The sequence below is a fragment of the Alexandromys fortis genome, unplaced genomic scaffold, assembly GCF_014885135.2.
Source record: "Alexandromys fortis isolate MF-2015 unplaced genomic scaffold, M_Fortis_MF-2015_v1.1 scaffold_208, whole genome shotgun sequence".
In the NCBI taxonomy this organism is placed as follows: domain Eukaryota; kingdom Metazoa; phylum Chordata; class Mammalia; order Rodentia; family Cricetidae; genus Alexandromys; species Alexandromys fortis.
The window spans coordinates 907,563-926,231 of NW_026068082.1; the positions used below are offsets into that span (position 1 = coordinate 907,563).

Sequence of the window (18,669 nt, forward strand, 5' to 3'; positions counted from 1 at the left end):
TGTGTGTATACATATATATATATTTCATTCATTCATTTGATATAGTCTTGCTCTGTAGCCTTGGCTGACCTGGTACTCATTATGTTGCCCAGGCTAGCCTCAAACTCATGATGAGATCACAAACCTCTTGCCTCTCCTCCACAGTACCAAGATTACTGGGGTGTGAACCCCTGCACTAACCAGAGGGATTAGTAAAAGTTGTATGCTGTGAAGATTTAGTGAAGGAAGCTTGGTTATTTGATGACTGTTTTGTTTAGGGTTACTATTGCTGTGATAAAAACACCATGACCAAAAGCATCTTGGGGTAGAAAGGGTTTATTTGGCTTACACTTCAATATCACTGTTCATCATTGAAGGGAGTCAGAACAGGAGCTCAAACAGAGCAGGAACCTGGAGGCAGAAACTGATGCAGAGGTCATGGATAGGTCAGTACTGACTCTTTCCCCCTGGTTTATCAGCCTGCTTTCTTATGAAACCCAGGACCACCAGCCCAGGAATGGTATTGCCCACAATGGACTGGCTCCTCCTCCATCAATCACAAACTAAGAAAATACCCTACAGGTTTGCATACAACCAGTTCTAATGGAGGCAGTTTTTTTTTTAAATTGAGGTTCCCTTTACTCAGATGACCTTAGTTAGCTTGTGTCAAGTTGACATAAAACTACCCAGCACAAGACCACAAGTTATTACCAAAATAAAAAATAGTGCAAATGTTTTATTATAGAAGGGATTATGGGGAACTAAGCCCCCATTCAGACTGATTGTATTTCAGAAGGCCTCATTTTAACCTTGTAACCTGTATAAACACTGTAATAATCAGTTCCATCTAAGTGAGGATGCTGGGTGATTTCCAGCTTACACTCTAGTCTGGGGTCTTTGCTCAGTGAGCACATTGTGGTTCCTATCCTGCGGTGGCACCCCACACTTCCCTATTCTTACTCAGCTCACGCTCCAGCCTCACTCCCCTGTGTGGCATCAGGAAGATGGACAGTGCTTTGTCAAGCTTCATTCTGTGCAGACAGTTTCAGAGATCCTCACCAACTAGTCATCTCCAAAAGGTCTCCAGGGAGTGACACTGCCGTGGACTCCTGCCACAAGGAAACATCCACACATTCCTGCAGCTGGATTCCTGGTTAACCAGCTTATAAAAATGGTTGTACGTAGGTGGGAAACAACCTCAAAAACAGTTTCCAAAAGTCACTCAGTTCAGATTGACTTCCAGACATCTGATACGACAGGGTTCCCTCTCCCACAGCATTACAAAAGCTGCCCTTCAAGCTGGGACAGCCAGCTGCAGGACATTAACTTTGTTTCGGAAGTGTCCAATTTAATTCACAAAAGTAGATTGAGCCACAGGCCTCCCATCTGCTGTATTTAAAAATCCTTCAAGGTCGGGAAGTTTATTCGACAAACTCAGATGGCACAGCTCAGGATATAGAGGTGTGGGGTAGGTTTTGTGCAGGGATCCCAAAGTGTTCTCAGATGGTGTTTCTCTTCCTCCGGCAACCAGGATTTCTGGATGTGGGTGCCACACATTAAGGTGTCAGAGAGATGGTGAGGTCTGAAATAGCCCCTGATAACCCTGACAGACAAGAAAGCTGTGGAATATTTGCAGCTTAAAAAGAAAGAGGAAATGGAAAACAAGCCAGCTTGGGGGTGGGACATGTTGCTTTTATCTCTCTGTGATCTAAAGACACTGTCCTGTTGGAGTCAGGCTAACCTAAAGCGGGCGGGTCTGCAAGTCCAGAACCCTGTGTTCCCTACTTTGTTCACTGTTGACTGCTGGAATCCTTTGGGCTTGTGGCTTTTGTAATTGCATTAGAAATGAAGTGGTTTTGAGTACAGCTACATGGTCTATACAAGCATTATGTTCAGAGACTCAGCACCTCTGTAACTCAAACCCAACTCATACGCAGAACAGAATGTTTCCTGTACCCTGGAAGCTGCTTATGAACTCACAGCTACTTAAGCCCTTTTCCATGTAAAAATATCCCTGATTTTCACTTAAAAGTGGGGTCTAAGGACTGGGGAGATGGCTCACTGAATAAAGGTGCCTCCTACTGAGCCTGACAGCTCTAGAGTGACCTCCAGAACCACATTAGTGGCAAGAAAGAACTGATTCTTGATAAACAGATGAGGGGGAGCATTGCGGAGAGAAGTGTTGAAACCTGTCTGAAATGTGGGTCATCAGGTCCATGTCTGCAGTGTTTGGCTCTTGTTCCTCTCATTCAACACTAAGTTTGTGAGGCATGACCTTGTCTTTGTGTTGTGCCTGTGGGTTCTTCTTTCTCATTGTTCTATAGAACATGATGTGGTTCAGCTGTAATTAGTTAGCCCTTTTTCTATTTAGGGACATTTGGTGTTTTCTAGATTTTCCTTTTGTTAAATTTAAACCTCCAGTCAAAGTCAAGAAGTTGATTGTACAAACTCAGATGGCATAGCCTAGGATAGAGAGGTGCAGGTTGTACAGGGTCCCGAATCACTGTTATTACTGTAATGCTCCTGTGAACACCTTCTACGTCTCTTTTGGCAGTTCTGTCATAAATAAACTTAGAGATGTGACTATTAGTTAATGGGTATGTTTATGATTAACTTTGACAGCTATGGCCAAATTGTCTTCCAAAGTGGTTGTAATAGCCATGCTGTATTTTAATGTGGAAAGTAAGAAACAAGCTGGGTATGATGGCTAGCTAAGACCTTTAATCCCAGCATGTAGTAGACAAAGGCAGATGGATCCTTGCGAGTTCAAGGCCTGCTAGGCCTACATAGTGAGATCCTACCCACCTCCCCAAAAGAATCAAAGCTGTGTGTTCACCCTCTGCAATGGCTATAAAATTTATTTATAAGGATGTTTCAAATATCTCGGGGGCATGTACATGAGAAGAAAAGAATAATCTTGCATTCCTTTACACTGGTGTGTGAACTTTTATCTAGCTTCGAAGACATGGAGTGGAACCTAACATGACACGTTGAGGCTTAGGCTTGGTTTCATACCTGTAATCTTAACCTTCAATAGGCTGAGACAGGAGGATTGCCAAAAGTTTGAGACCAGCCTGGAATGTGTAGCAAGATACTGTCTCAAAAAGTAAAAAAGAAGCCAGGTGGTGGTGGTGCAGGCCTTTAATCCCAAGGCAGAGGCAAGTGGATCTCTGTGAGTTCGAGGCCAGCCTGGTCTACAAGAGCTAGTTCCAGGACAGACTCCAAAGCTACAGAGAAACCTTGTCTCAAAAAACAAAAAACAAAACAAAACAAAAAGTATAAAAAAAAAAACAAACAAAAGCTCCAGTAGTTCAACTTTAACCCTGATCCAAAGATTCAGGTGTCCATGTATGGGCATTACTTTTAGATAAGAGGATATTTTTCTTATTAAAATCACAATTGAGAATTTCAGTTTTAACTCTTTAGAATCTATTCTGAATACAATGCCTATTTATGATACTTAGTATAATAGCGTGGCCCAGTTTTCTGCCTTGGTTCCAAATTCCAAAGTGTGTCATTTGATCTGTTAGCTTTTGGTGGATTTCCAACACTGTGCATTCACTAAGGCATTTTGCCAAGACTTAGTCACTTTGCCAGTATATAGGACTTGCATTCCAAATTCTGTTGCTGCTGCCTATTCCACTAGGTCTCTGTCCCATCTACAACAATATATTAAAGATTGTTTCTGGGAGTGAGCTTGTGTAACCACTGGCCACATCCTATGGTAACAAGCAGTGAGTCATGTCTTCTCGTGGCCTTCTGAACTTCTGAAGGCTCTTCTTTTAGGCTAAGAGCTTTTTGAGGGGGGTATTTAATCTTTTAAATTTTGGTTTACATGTGAGTGTTTGGCCTGCATGTGTGTCTGTGCATCATGTGCATGCCTGATACCCGGGGAGGTCAGAAGGTCAGGTCACCTGCAGCTGGAGGTTCAGATGGTTGTAAGCTGCCCTGTCAGTGCTGGGAGTTGAACTTGGGTCCTCTGCTAGAACAACGGGTGATCTTAACTGCTGAGTCATCTCTCCAGCCCACTTAGGGACTAGTTTTTATCAGGAAAAACTAAGTGACAGAATAATAAAACTGGCAAACATCCAACTTATTTATGAGATGGAATTGCTATGTAGATAGATACATGAGAGATTTGGGGAAAACATTTAGCTGTCTAGCATTTCTTTTCAGACTTATAGTAATGAGCAAGAGCTGGTTAAAAGTATATTGTAATGACAGTGTGACTTGTCAGTAATTAGATTGTGTTGAGACGATAGCCTGCACCTCATAGCTCTGCTGGGATCATGAGTCTTCTAAGTAAGCATCAATGATGTTGTCAGTTCATGCCATTCTGAAGAGTTCAAAGTTCCTAATTTATCTCACAGATATTTGTTTTAGCCATATATTCATTAATCATATATATAAGCAGTAAGGAAACATGACATGAATGGATAAAATGTGATGCTTTTTGGACAAGACGGGCAGGGAAAAGATATGATCGCTTTTCCTTTATACTCATGTGCAATGCATTAGATTCTCTCAGCTCCAGATGCACTGCAGTCTCCCATCCATCGTTACCACTGTTACCCTGATGATCATGTATCTAGACAGCTTGTGCACTATACATTGGTGTCAGCTGGCCATTCAGAAGCCCTCACAATTAGAACCCAACTCACAATTAGTCTTTTTCCTGACCTTTACGTGGTGTTGATAAGTTGTTCTTTAAGTTGTAAAACAAAATACAGTCTGGTGGTGCATTTATATATGTAAAACAAGTGCTTTGTTAAAATCGTGATGATTCATTCAGACTTTTGCTGTGGGGTTTCAAAAATATTGTTTGCAGTAATAGTTTACGGTAATGCAAAAACTCAGTTATACCTTTGATTCATTCATACTTGTGATTTTTTTGTAGATTGAATAATCTATTTGATAATATAACTTTAATTTTTTTTAAATTTCATTTTACATTCCAGCCACAGTTCTCCCTCCTACCCCTCCTCCCACCTCATGGGAGCTGAAGAGAGGGGTCAGCAGTTAAGAGGACTACCTACTTGTGATTTTTAGTAAACATTTATCATCATAAGTGTAAGCCCTCGAGGCATGTAAGTGGCCAGGCCTTTCCCTGGGCCCTCCAACTGCCAGGTTCCACCCACAAAACACTCTAACTATCCTAAGGGGGCTGGAGTAGAAAGTTCAAGTTCAGGACTTGAAATCCCATCAGTCCCTACCTTGGAAATCTACACCTTGGAAAGCTCGCCCCTCCCCCCCTCCAAGAAATCTTATATAAAATAAACCTTGCCTTCTGCTCAATTCTCTGCTGCTTCTAGCAGAGGTAGCCACACACTACCTTTCAATAAATCTTTTCTCCCAATAAGTCTCTTGTGTGAGGTTTGTTGTAAGGTGTGACTAAGTATAAAATATTCTGAATTCCAAAAGTTTAACAAACACCATAATTAAGTAGCAAATAAATTTATAATTATGAAAAGATTTGCAGAATGGGAAGATAATTCTGGTAGCAGTGCAAAGAAATAGAATGTAAAATGTTATGCTCACTAACTTGCTATGGAAAATCACAAGGTATTGGCATAGCCTGGTATATCCATGTGCATATTGGCTAAAGATTAAAAGTCAAAATGAAGAAAATGTGTACATCTCACTCATTAGGTGTCTGTAAGCTCCTTGCTTATTGCCATTACTTCAGTGATAATGTATTATACGTAAATTAAACATTTTAGTTCACTTGCAGTTATTAGACAGCTTAACAGAATTATCCATGCTAACATTAAATGTTTATTTGGTGCAGTAACTATGTCACTAGCCGACTTTAAAATTAATTACCTAGGAACTTTCAAGAATATGTTCATCTTTAAGTCCTGTTTGCTAGGCTCATTAAGTCAACTTGAATTCCATAAGTATAGTTTATTGGGTAGAAGCTGTATGTCTAAAAACCAAAGAAATAGAGCTGGGATGATTATCATGTTAGCCTGGATTTATCTGAAACAGGAACACTCCACATTACAAATAAAGATCTGATGATATGGGTTTTGGTTTTTATAAAAATTTTGCTGAAAGCATATTTTTGTGTGTGTTTTTAGGAAATGACTATACCTTGGTGCTTAAGAAGAGCAGAACTGGTATTTAAGTGTGTCAAAGGTGAGCATAGCCCATGCTCAGCAGGTACTATGTAAACCTCATCCCCTTATTGAAAGAAGAGCAAGCCAAAGGAACGACTCAAAAGTTGCCTCTGTTTCTGGTCCTTCAGAAGATGCTTAATAAGTCAAATATTTCATAATAGACTTTGTCATTTTATCTTTATCAGTTACAAAATAAGCAGATGTCTTGCCAATTGAAATAGAAGAATATCTGGGTACTGTATTAGTATTTCATGTGGTGCTGAAACAAAATGCCTGACAAAGTCAAATTCAGAAGGGTTGTATTTTGGCTCAGACTTTGAGGTTGCAGTCCATCCCGCAGGGAAGACTGGCTGCAGCAGTACAGCATGTCACATTCCATCTGAAGTCAAGAAAGAGGTGCATGCTGGTGCTCAGGTAGCTTTCTCTTACTTCTGCAGTCTAGGAGCCCAGACCATAGAGTGGTCCACCCCACAGACATGCAGAGAGCATCCGGGGTGACTCTGGATCTTGTCAAGCGGATGGTTCATATAAACTACCACAGATGCTGTTTACACTTTGCTGGTTCTGACTGCTCTTGGTTGCCTTTTATTTTCTTAAAAAATAGAGTCAACTACTATATTAACTTTTCATAATCTGTTTTATCTTCATTCTGCGAAGGTCATGTAGATCTTTGAGCATGTTGACAAAACTGCTAATCCTCTCTGGCATAGAGAATTGGAGAGTGTGGGTCTTTATCTGTCCTAGAGGCTTAGCCTTTCCTTTGGCCAGTGGCTCCCTGAGAGGTCAAGACATGAGGGCCCACAGCAAAAACCCTTCTCATCTTAGTAAAGGAGCTCTTAACACAGCAACCTGTTGTCTGTTTTAGGTTTCATGATGGAGATGGCTTCATGGGACGGAGGAATTTCTAGGACAGTGCAATTTCTGGTACCACAGGTATGTTATCTGAACAAATCCCACCCCAGTCCATAGCTGTATCATCTGAGTAAATTCTACTCCAAACTAAGGTCTTCTAAGATAATCCTCAAAGACACAGCCAAGTACCTCCTTAAACTCTTCCATATACATAAAGCATATAGCTTCCTTACTTTAATGGGAGAAGTATATTTGGATGCCATGCGACACTTGTACTCTCAAAGATGTGAGCACCTACCTCCTGCTATGAAGATTGTGGAGGGACACAAGGAAGATCATTAGGAGATGATTCTGAACTCTGCTTTTAAAGACTGAGTCTCACCCTTGCTGACCTGGAACTCACTCTGTAGACCAGACTGGCCTTGACATCACAGAGATTTACCTACCTCTGCCTCCCAAGTGCTGGGATTGAGCCATTAATACCACTGATACCTATAACTGTTGATACCTTCAACAGTTCTGAATTCTGTTTAGAACTTAGCAAAGCTAGTGGAAAACTAGTGCCATTGTTTAGGAGTTTTTCTAGTAGTCAGAATCTTTACTTGACATGTCTGTATGTTGCCAGAGGGTTGGAACTAGAAAAACACACCAATCTATGATTACTAAATCAGTCATGAAAGATAATTTTCACATAATTTATATCCCTATCTAGAGTGAGGTCCACATTTTAAATACTTAGAAAAAATGGAAATGTCAGTGATGACCTAACAAGTGCAAACTTTTTCTCTTGTTTTCCTCTTACAGAGCATTTCTGAAGAAATGTTTTATCAGCTGAGTAACATGCTCCCCCAGATCTTCCGGGTCTCCTCAACACTCACTCTGACATCCAAGCACTAAACCCTAATGTGCTAACATTCTGGCAGAAGAGTGTTTCTCACCTCTATGGGAGCAAGAACTATGCTGGAATCCTGTCAAGCAGAAGGTGCCCAGTGGAACCTGCAACTCAACCACCTGTTAAGTTATGATGGAAGATATCAAATATTCCAAAAATGTGTGTATTTTGCAGACTAGAGATCAGCTCCCAATTGAAGCATTTTCTCAGAAAACCCTTCATGAAATAATACCTCTTTTTTTTTACTTATATGTCCTCTCTGTGAAAGATAATGTTAAAATGTTTATCAAACACGGACACTTACAGCATGTTCATTATAATTCCATGGAGCCCTCTTGACGTTCCAAGGCAAAAAGAGTCATATTAAATACAAGGCATACATTGTCAAATCAGAATTTGAATATACATTGCAAGTATATGCTTCTTTGAAAGTGTTTTTGTAGTAATATAAATACACCAAACAAATGTACTTGTTTTAAATTCTCCTGTTTCAAACCCTGGCTTTTAATCTACTCTTTCTAAGGTTGTATAAATTAGAGTCGGAGAAGGCTTTGAATTCTTTACCGCTGTCTCACCTTCCTTCTGTGACCTTACCCCGTCTATTAATAACATTTCGTGGGCTGGGAAACTGTTCTTCTTAGCCAGCCTGATGTAAGTTAGTCTAAACCTGCACCTGGCAGCCTTACAGTGTTCAGTAACATTGACACCCAGGGTCGTTTTCATGGCTCCGTTTTCCCTAGCTTCTGTTCTGTATCCATTCTTCTACACCCGCTTCAGTTGCAGAAACTGCATTCAAATTTCTGTCCCCGGTGTTTAGCCTCCTTTATCACAATTGGCTTTTGGTGCACTCTTTCCTCAGAGGCGCTTGTCATGTGTCCCATGTGTAGATTATTTGCTGAGAGCCGTGAGTGCACTTTTAAAAGGCATCACAGTAGCACAGACCTCTATAAAGGCAGAAGCTTCTTCACGTCCAGGGCAGTAGGATGACATGGAGTCTTTGGGTCAGATGAAGTGGTATTTCTTGATTTCAAGAAAACAAACCAGCCTTCTCTTAAGTATGCCAGAGTATCGGAACTGTGGCAGACACTCTCTTGTAGACAGAGTGCTTTCCCATGGAGGAATGTCTCAAGGAAAAGCTGCAACACCCAGTCCACACTATGACCATCAGACACTAATTTTTCCAAGTTCTTTGCCAAGGGGCCTGGCACTACTTATGGAGATTCTCCATTTCCTTGAAGAAAATGGTCTTTCGAACACTATTGTTCTTGTTGGGATTAATTCTGATGCAGCAGATAGACAGCAGAAATGCAGAGGTCAGGATCAGAGACTGTTTCTGTTCATAAGCTGGCAGGTCTAGCTGGGTTAGGTATTGTGGGGCCAGAGGTGCAGCTCTGTGGTAGGACACGTGTTTAGTGTGTGTGAACCCCAACCAGGAGTGGTACCATTCAGAAAGGCCTTAGGATCTTTCTACAGATGCTGTGGAACTTAAGATCTTTAAGGGTCCACCAGCTTGAAGGGTGGCACATCCAGCTGTCGGGGTGCTGGAGCTGTTCCATCCACAGAAGCTTGAGGAATGCTACTGACCAGTTTGTTTTTAATCACCTCAAGGCTGTTTTACTAAGTCACTTGTAACTTGGGGCCTTCACTTAATGGCAATATAAAGTACAACTTGACCTATAAAACCAAGGCAGATTCATCAAGTATCCATTTTTCAGTTGGTGCTATAATATATAGTATACATCAGTCATAAGGTTGGGGGAAAAATCCTACAATGTTATATGTCACTGGAGAAAGCACACCCGAAACCAAGCCAGTATTAATACAATTGCTTGCAGTTAAATGGTGAGGATTTTAATTATGCTATAATTAAGGGAACCTGGAAATTTATGTTTGAGCCAGGAACACTAAGGTTATAGCCTTTTCCCAGTCTTCTTTCCACTTCTTGGAGGGGAGCACTTCATGAAGGAGTGTTACTCTGTCACTGTGACAGGACACATGAGAAAATCAGCTTACTAAGGGCTCAGCCAGTGGTTACTGTGGCTTTGGTTCTATGGGTGCACAGTACATCCTGGTGGGAGAGTGTGGTCACAGAGGCCTGTTCACTTCATGGTAGATGAGGAGCAATGGAAGGAAAACCTTCCTTTGACTAGACCACACCTCTTAGCGGTTCTTCCACTCCCAATTGTACCACATTCCAGATTCAGATCATCCCAGATGAATAGATCCGCAGTACTTCTAATGACAGCAAGGACACAAACATTCTAGGTGGAACTGCAGCCAGAGCGATAGTGGCCAGTGTGCGGAGAGAAGTGACTTCAGGGCTTGTGTCGTAGTGGTGCTGGTGTGCTTAACATGACCCGGGTAGGGAATGTCCGGTGAACATAGTTTTCTGTTTGTATAAACAGTCCAATGTTCCTAAGATAGATGGCTGACCGTGAGGTCCTCAAGGCCTTCAAACCGTGCTTTGGAGCTGAGGCCAGAATGCCGAGCCCGGGACCTCCATTCCTCACTGCTCCTCCCTGCCCTCCCCACCTGTTCCCCAGTGAAGGGTAGGGAGGCTATAACCTTTCCATTGATCTACAAGTGTGGCGCCAGCTGGGTCTCAGCACGACACTAGGACCAAAAATGGAAGAAACACATGGAAAAGGAATTCCAGCAGAAGAATCTTGCTGGCCCAGGAGTGAGCAGTCCTCATGTTGACACAGCACAGCCCGTCATTTATGTCACTTCAGTGGCACCCCACTCCTCACTAGAAAACTCCTCAGCACAGACGCATTCGCATTCTTGTCTCAGCAGGGGTGGGGGCGGGGTGTGTGTGTGACAGAGTGGGGCAGAGAGACAGTCTAGAGACGGCAGCTACTCCAGAGATTCCACTGAAATGGTGGCATCTCTGTGACTTCTCTCCTGTTCAGCTGTACATCTTTGCCCTCAAAGTACCCACAGCAACGTACCACTCATTTTCATAAACGTGAAACAATAAAACGATTGTTTTTGCAACACCTACATTCAAAAATTTCCCACTGTCTTCAGAACTATTTAAAGAAATGATTTTTCCGCCCTTGCACCAGCAACCTCCCTAGTGTCCCCATGTATCTGAAATGAGAAACCTTAGCACACGGTTGAAATGCCTAAGCAATCACTTGTTTGAAGGCTTGTCTGTGAGGGTCAAGTTCTGATTCCCAGGTGACACATAGTCTTATTGTGTAGGGCTTTCTTTGTGTGTAATTGTCATGTACTATTATAAAATGGATTTGTCATTGTAGAATTCCAGGAAATTTTACAAAATCAAAACCAGAACTTTGGCATTTGGTATAAGCTATGGGTTCTTGTCCAAGTGAAATATGTGTTTTGAAGAATATGTCAGTAGTACCCTAAAGCACAGCTAATATATAGAGCTCCAAACGGGCACCACAGCTACAGACAGAAGGATTGGGAAACGTATAAGTGCCTTCTCTTTTGAGGTTCCCCACAGATCCAGCCTTGGCTTGTGGCTTCGTGTTCATAGACACAGCTCGGGTTATTACTGCACACTTGGGATTTTTCTTGCTGTGCTTTTCCTGTTTTGCCATAGGAAAACACTTCCTGGTACTTCGTGGTAAAAGTTGACTGAACTCTATGCCACATACAGTCAATTCTTGTTAATCACGGGTTCTACATCTGTGAACCCACCTACTCACAAAAGTGTAGTGTACCTGCAAAAGTCACCAACAATAGGGACTGGGGAGGAGCTCAGTGGGCAGGAGCACTTGCCATGCAGGCGTGAGGACCTGAGCTTGAAGCTGGTGGCTGTGCGTGGACCCGTAACCCCACTGCTATGAGGAGCAGAGACAGGTTCAGTGAGAGACCCTGTCTCAGCAGAAGAGTGCAGAGAATGACAAAGCAGTGTGCCCAGTACATCAGCATCCGTATGCATACATGAACATGCACAAACACACACACACACACTCGCATGCACAGGGGCAGGGAAAGCCAACAAAGGCAGTAGTTTCATCAAATCTAGATCATGTTTTGTTCTGGTTAGATCTTTTGCCAAGTTGATATAGGTTAGGGTCCTCTGAGAATAGTGAACCTCAATTGAAAAAAATGCCTCCATCTGTTGGGCAAGTCTGTGGGCTGTGGGAAGGCTCAGCCTACTGTAGTGGTGTCGCTCATGTGTGTGTGGCCCTGGGTTGTATAAGAAAGTAGTCTGAGCAAGCCACAGAGAACAAGTCAATAAACAACTTTCCTCTGTGGCTTCTGTGTCAGTTCCTGCCTCCAGGTTCCTGTCTTGAGTTCCTACCTTGACTTCCCTTCTTGATAGCCTAATGCCGAGTTGCTTTTGGCCACGAAGTTTTATCAGCAATAGAAATGTAACAAATGTTTAGTAAACTCCCACTGTGTAGTGAAGATGAGCGGAGGGCTGCTTTTCATCCCACCCAGCTCCCACAAGGTTAGCTTTACCCCCAAAATAACAACACACAAATTGTATTCATTTAAACACTGTCTGGCCCATTATATCTAGCTTCTTCTTGGCTAATTTTCACATCTTGCTTTAACCCATATCTAGTAATCTGTGTAGCACCACAAAGTGGTGGCTTACTGGAAAGATTCTAACCTACGTTCATCTCTGGATCATCAGGAGCTTCATGATGTCTTCCTGACTCTGCTTTCTTCCTCCCACAATTCTGTTGTCTTCCCTGCCTACCTATGTTCTGACCTATCAAGCCTAGCAGTTTTCTGTATTAATTAACCAATGAAAGCAACAGATAGATAGAAGACCCTCCTACATCACCAGTGGCGTGAAATACAAGGCCTTTGGCAGCACTTTCAATCACTTTGAAGATCCCTAAAGTAGCAAACAAATTAATTGAGTTGGTTAATCCACAATGACACACTTCCTCCAACAATGCCATACCTTCTAATCCTTACAGAGAGTGTCATTTCCTGACCACTCAAATATATGAACCTATGAAGGTCATTCTTACTCAGACCACCACACTGATCTTACAGAAACAGAGACTTAGAAGTCGTTAGCAAAACAACAAACAGGTGCTCTCTGGAGACAATTAGCTATCCAGCAGGAATGGTATTGTCATAGATTAGGTGTGACCCATGAGGAAAATGTGTCGATTGGTATCTCTCTGTGTTTTTCCCCATGCTTTCCAGATTTCTCTCATTTTTCCTTTTATGCTGAATCCTGTTTTTTCTGTTAGCTCATCATATTCAAAAGTCTCTAATCCAAGCAACAGTATAGCCTTAGAAATCGGGAACACTGCTTGAAGAGTTACATAAACCTGGTTCAAATGCTGGCTCCAGTTTATGCACGGTGGCTTGTTACATTAGGCGTATTACCTACCCTTCTTAAGCATGCTCTTTCATCGGTAAGCTGGATGGAAATTAATAATAGTATCTACCTCACTGAGTAGTTGGAAGGGTCAAATATGAGCAGACTACCTGGCATATAGTCATTCTATAAATGTGTGCTATTATCCTTCCTTCCTGCCTGCTCTTCCAATCTTCCTGCCTGACCTTTCTTCTTTCCTTCCTTCCTCTCATTAGATAGTAGGGATGCTAAGTCACTTAAAACACGATGTCCTCAAGGAGTTGGTGAAAGAACACATGGTAACTCAAAGCACCAGCCAGTGTATGACGAGGATAGACAACCAGTGCAGAATCAGACGTAAGTACTGTGGGGGTCAAAATAGAAGCATTAGCACTGCATGGTCCAAAAGGGATGTCAAATCCATTAAGAGCAGTGGGCTTAGCCCTGTCTTTCTCTGGCACTGAGTGTGCCATCTTCCGAAAGCCCTTGTTATTCTCAGTGGGTCAAGCCCAAATCCTCTTGGCAGGCACAGAGGGCACCACCTGTGTCAGGGATGGAAAGTTTCAGATACAAAGGGTTGGGCAGGTTAGAGTGTCAGGAGGAAGTCACAGGGTAAGTGACTAACTTTGGACTTGAGTGGGGCAGGAAGGACTGGCATATTTTTATCAGGTGAACCTCAATTTTAGGCATAACAATAGGATGAAGCAGTTGGGGAATTTAAAGTCTGCCCACATCACCGCTAAGACGAAACAGCTGCCCTGCTTCACAGCCTGGTTATCTCCAGAGTTCCCTTGTGGGTGATCTGATTAGATGCTTCCTGCTTTTCAGATGAGCAACTGAGACAAGAGGATTAAAAGCTAGGAAAGAAGAGAGCGGGCGTCCTGGGGTGAGAGTAGGGAACTAACGGTCAGAATTCACAGTCATCTTGGGCTGCTTTGGGGGCAGCAGTGAGCAGAGAGAAGTGGGATAAAGTGTTTGCTGTTCTTTCCCAGAAGCATCTGGAGAATCTTGACTAGTCTAACATTTTCTAATTGAATCCTCTTTATTATAAAATACTTCCAAAGTGTAGAAAAGTTCATCGAATTTATGAGTCTACCTACCTACCTATGGACATACTTGTACGCCTAGTCTCTCCGTTTGTTAAACCATGCTGTGCTGTGTTTGTGTAAAGGTTCTCTTTTGTTTGGTTAGTAAGGGTCTCACTGTGTAGCCTAGGCTTGCCTGGAACTCATAATCCTCCTGCTGAACCTCACAAGTGCTAGGAATCCAGATGTGCACCACAGCCCTTGACTTTGGACTCCCTTTAGAAGCGCCGTGGATACAGGGCAACCCACTTCCTTTCTTCTTTCTTTCTTTCTTTCTTTCTTTCTTTCTTTCTTTCTTTCTTTCTTTCTTTTAAAAAAAAGATTTATTTATTGTGTATACAACGTTCCTACTGCCTGTGTATTTCCATGCCAGAGAGGGCACCAGATCTCATTACAGATGGTTGAGAGCCACCATGTGGTTTCTGGGAATTGAACTCAGGACCTTAGGAAGAGCAGTCAGTGCTCTTAACCTCTGAGCCATCTCTCCAGCCCCTCTGCTTCTTTCTTGCATCAGCTGCAGATAGGCTTTTGTGTTTCATTGTTCTGTGGGTCACAGTTTTTCTGGGCTCTTCTTGGCTTGTTTGTGAGTATCTAGTCAGCCATAGATTCAGCGGACAACTGATGACCTTGGCTTGGCATCTGGGGCTGGCTGGCAGGAACAGATGACTGACTTTCTGACATAGATGGCTATCTTTCAGTAGGTCTCATCCTCCAGGTCCATCCTGTAGTAGAAGTTAGGGTGGAAAAGAGACAACTGGCATGTGATTGCTTCCTCTGTTGATTAAAGCAGGTTCAAGAGGTAGGCGAACAGACCCCATATTTGGATAATCCCACGAGAAAAAAAAAAACAAGGGCATGGGAAAGAGAGAGAAATCAGAAACAGTTTATGTTACTGGGTCATAGCATCTCTCTCCTCAGCACTATCTCGATTTTTGTCTTTCTTCATATTCATGGGTGTATCATAGTCTCAATGGAACATTATTGGATGTTGCTGTAAGAAGGGTGGTTGAAAGTTTTGTTTTCTCCATACGACTCAGCTTGCTTTATTAAGATTCAACGTATACTTAGGTATAGCATCTTTTTTTCATCTTGACTGCAGCTATTTGGGGTGAGGAGTAATGTGGGAGTCCCCTCTGTGTGCTGTGATTACCAATGATGAATAAAGAAACTGCTTTGGACCTGTAGCAAGGCAGAACTTAGGTAGGCAGGGAAAGCTAGGCTGAATGCTGGGAGAAAGAAGGGCAGAGTCAGGGAAAAGCCATGGAGCTGCCGCCAGAGTCAGACATGCCAAAACTTCGCCAGTAAGCCACTGCCATGTGGTGATACACAGATTAATGGAGATGGGTTAAACTAATAAGAGTTAGCCATTAAGAAGCCAGAGTTAATGGGCCAAGCAGTGATTTAAATAATACAGTTTCTGTGTAATTGTTTCATGGCTAAGTAGCTGGGAACTAACTAGTGGCCTCCCTCCAACAGAAGAGGATACTGGTGATGAAAGCCAGGGCCTCACACATGCTAGACAAGCAAGCACTTTCTTATGGAGGTACATCCTTAGCCTAACACAGTAGTTTTGGGTACTCTGTGTTATAGGCCCGTGTCTTTATGGATTGTAGAATATAGACATCTTCAAATTTAGTAGATGTGTTCTAAATTTAACTCAAGGGATTGCAGCAAAGCTCTCTTCTAAGGAATGCACATCTCCCTTTCACAAATCTTTGCATAAAGCAGGTAGAGGTTTTGAGTGTTACTATTCTGAGGATTCAAAATCATATTCCCAGCAACCTTGCACTTCCCTGGGTCCTGGTGACCCCGCACAGCACTGGAGAGGCTTTGTTGGGCACTGGGATATCTTCATTTCTGAGGATCAGTGAGTGAGTCTTTAGTGCTTATTTTCTCTTGGATGATGATGTTCAAGTTGCTTTTACCATCACTTTCCTATTTCTGGAAGACTAAGCTTTTGTAAATCATCCTTGAAAGTCCCTTCATAGGCTATGTGTTGTCCTTCCACATTATGTAATTTTTTTAAAGAGATTTAAGTTTTAATGGGATATATATTACCATTTCCTTACAATTTAAACTCTTTGTCTTAGTTGAGATATGTTCTATTATACCCAAGATCATAGAGACATGTTCTCATGAGTTTTCTCTTATGACTTTCAACATCTTTCTTTTTATTGAGTTGGTCTCGAATCCATCTGATATTCCCTATTACATATTGTGAGTTATGCACCTCATTATGTTTGGGTCCAGGAAGAAGACTTAGACAAGCTATTGTGGTTAAATATCTTCTAGAACTGATGGGCATAAGTCTTTATGTTCAGAAAAAAGATAGAAACCTGAACAGAAAATAAAACAAAATCTCTCTTAAAGTTTTATTAAATTAAACAAAATATGGCAATTCCTAAGTACATAGACTTCTGAATAATAATAGCATCTTCTCAGTAGACATCAGAAAATGACCAGTTCTAAGACAGCCGACAGCTGACTTTTTACCTAGTGAGGCAGTCATTCTGTCCTTCCCCATCAGTTTGGTTACTAGCCAACTATGACCTTGGGCAAATATGTTATCTCTTTGTGTCTTAATTGGGGCTTCTGTGACAGAATACCATCACCAAAAAGCAAGTTGGGGAGAAAAGAGTTTATTTGGCTTAAACTTCCACATTGCTGTTCATCACTGAAGGAAGTCAGGGCAAGAACTCACACAGGGGAGGATCCTGGAAGCAGGAACTGATGGAGAGGCCATGAGGTGGTGGGGGGAGGCATGACTGCTTACTGCTTCCTTCCCATGACCTGCTCAGCCTGATTTTTTATAGAACCCAGGACCACCAGCCCAGGACTGGGACCACCCACAGTGGGTTGGGCCCTCCCCCATTGATCATTAAATGAGAAAATGCCTTACAGCTTGATCTCATGGAGGCATTTCCTCCATTGAAGCTTCTTCCTCTCTGATGACTCTAGCTTGTGTCAAGTTGACACACAGACCAGTCAGTACACTTTGAATCTCAGTTCATGAGTCTACAAGGTAGGATTTCTGTCTTTTCCTGTTCTCTATTTCATAGAACCATGCAAGGACAAAATAGATACAAGAATACATTACAAATATGAAGTTATAAAAATAGGTTTGACTCTTCAGAGCAGAGGTATATTGTAATCTAGAGATTTCCACATCTTTGTGGAGGATAAGTCAAAATGCAGGTGTGTGAGTTGAGGAAAGAATAGAATTATGCCTTAAATAAATATTCATTGTATCTATAGTGTACTGTTTAAGAAAATTATATAATGATAAGACAGAATGAAAAAATACAGATATTTTACTTCCATCTAGTAGAAGAGACATATTAAGTTAATAAATATATATGTGGCTATAAGTTATGATCTGTCACATGAGAAAATAACAGCAGTAATGTAATTGATATGAAGATATGAATAAATGACATTTAATTTAAGACCTAAAAAAAAATCTGTGGTGACTACTCAAAGAATAGAAGATGCTTTCTCATTGCCAAGGAATCAAAATGAAAAAAAAAATACCAGAAAAACAAGAAAATAGCTGTAACATGATTAATAAGAACCCAGAGACAGATTTTGGGGTTCAACCTGATGGTCAGAAAATCAAAACAGCCAGTCGCCGACTCTTCCCTCTACCTTAGTTCAAAATGATAATCCTGCCCCCAAGAATCCTTAGAATGAGACTGAGCCTGAGAGCTGTCTCCTCCTGTTTTATATTCCTCTCTAGTGCCAGGATTAAAGATGTGTACCACTACTGCCCAGTTGTTATGGCAAACTAGTGTAGCTACTGGGATCAAAGGTGTTTGTCACCACTGCCTGGTCTGTAAGACTGACCAGGGCAGCTGTTTCACTCTCTGATCTTCAGGCAAGCTTTATTTATCAAAATACAAATGAAATATTACTGTATTTCCTCTTTTTATCTAAAATAAAAAGAAGGCTATAATTAATATAAGAAAAGCTATATACAATAGGTTCAATGACCAAATATAATATATATAGACAATAAATATATCAACAATATCTAGTCCATTTGCATTTGACAAGTTCAGAGAAAATAGTTTATATTTATTCTATCTTGGTGAGTCCAAAGTCTTGTACCTAATTTACTTTCTATCATAACTTGCTTTCTGCATCAGGTAAGCAAGGAAAATATAACTATCTAATCTTCAACTCCCTCAGAGACCCAAGAAGGAAATAATAGTAACTGAGCAAGCAGGATGTGCATGCAAGTGACTTCCAAAAAAAAATGTGAGAAATGACAGAAACAGCTGGCTGTCTGAACAGTCACCCAAAGTTCCTCTGCAGTGTTGGGGGATCTATCTTCAGCCTACAGGCCCAGGATTTCCAACAGACTTTTCTGTGAAGCAGGATATTCTCCTTGTCTTGACAGTGTTTGACAGTCATTTTCTTTTGTGTCCTGCTTGTCCAATT

General features: G+C 41.7%; 1 protein-coding gene across 4 annotated transcripts in view; it reads left to right on the plus strand.

Annotated features, from left to right (window-relative positions):
* Positions 1-8,403, plus strand: part of Ferry3 (FERRY endosomal RAB5 effector complex subunit 3) — a 37,563-nt gene extending 29,160 nt beyond the window's left edge. For all 4 annotated transcript variants that reach the window (XM_050121994.1, XM_050121995.1, XM_050121993.1 and 1 more), the window contains exons 12-14: positions 6,060-6,117; positions 6,964-7,031; positions 7,755-8,403. In XM_050121994.1, the coding sequence (XP_049977951.1) occupies positions 6,060-6,117; positions 6,964-7,031; positions 7,755-7,847 (219 nt within the window). In that variant the 3' untranslated portion in view covers positions 7,848-8,403. The remainder of the gene's footprint in view (positions 1-6,059; positions 6,118-6,963; positions 7,032-7,754) is intronic.
* Positions 8,404-18,669: the final 10,266 nt, after the last annotated feature.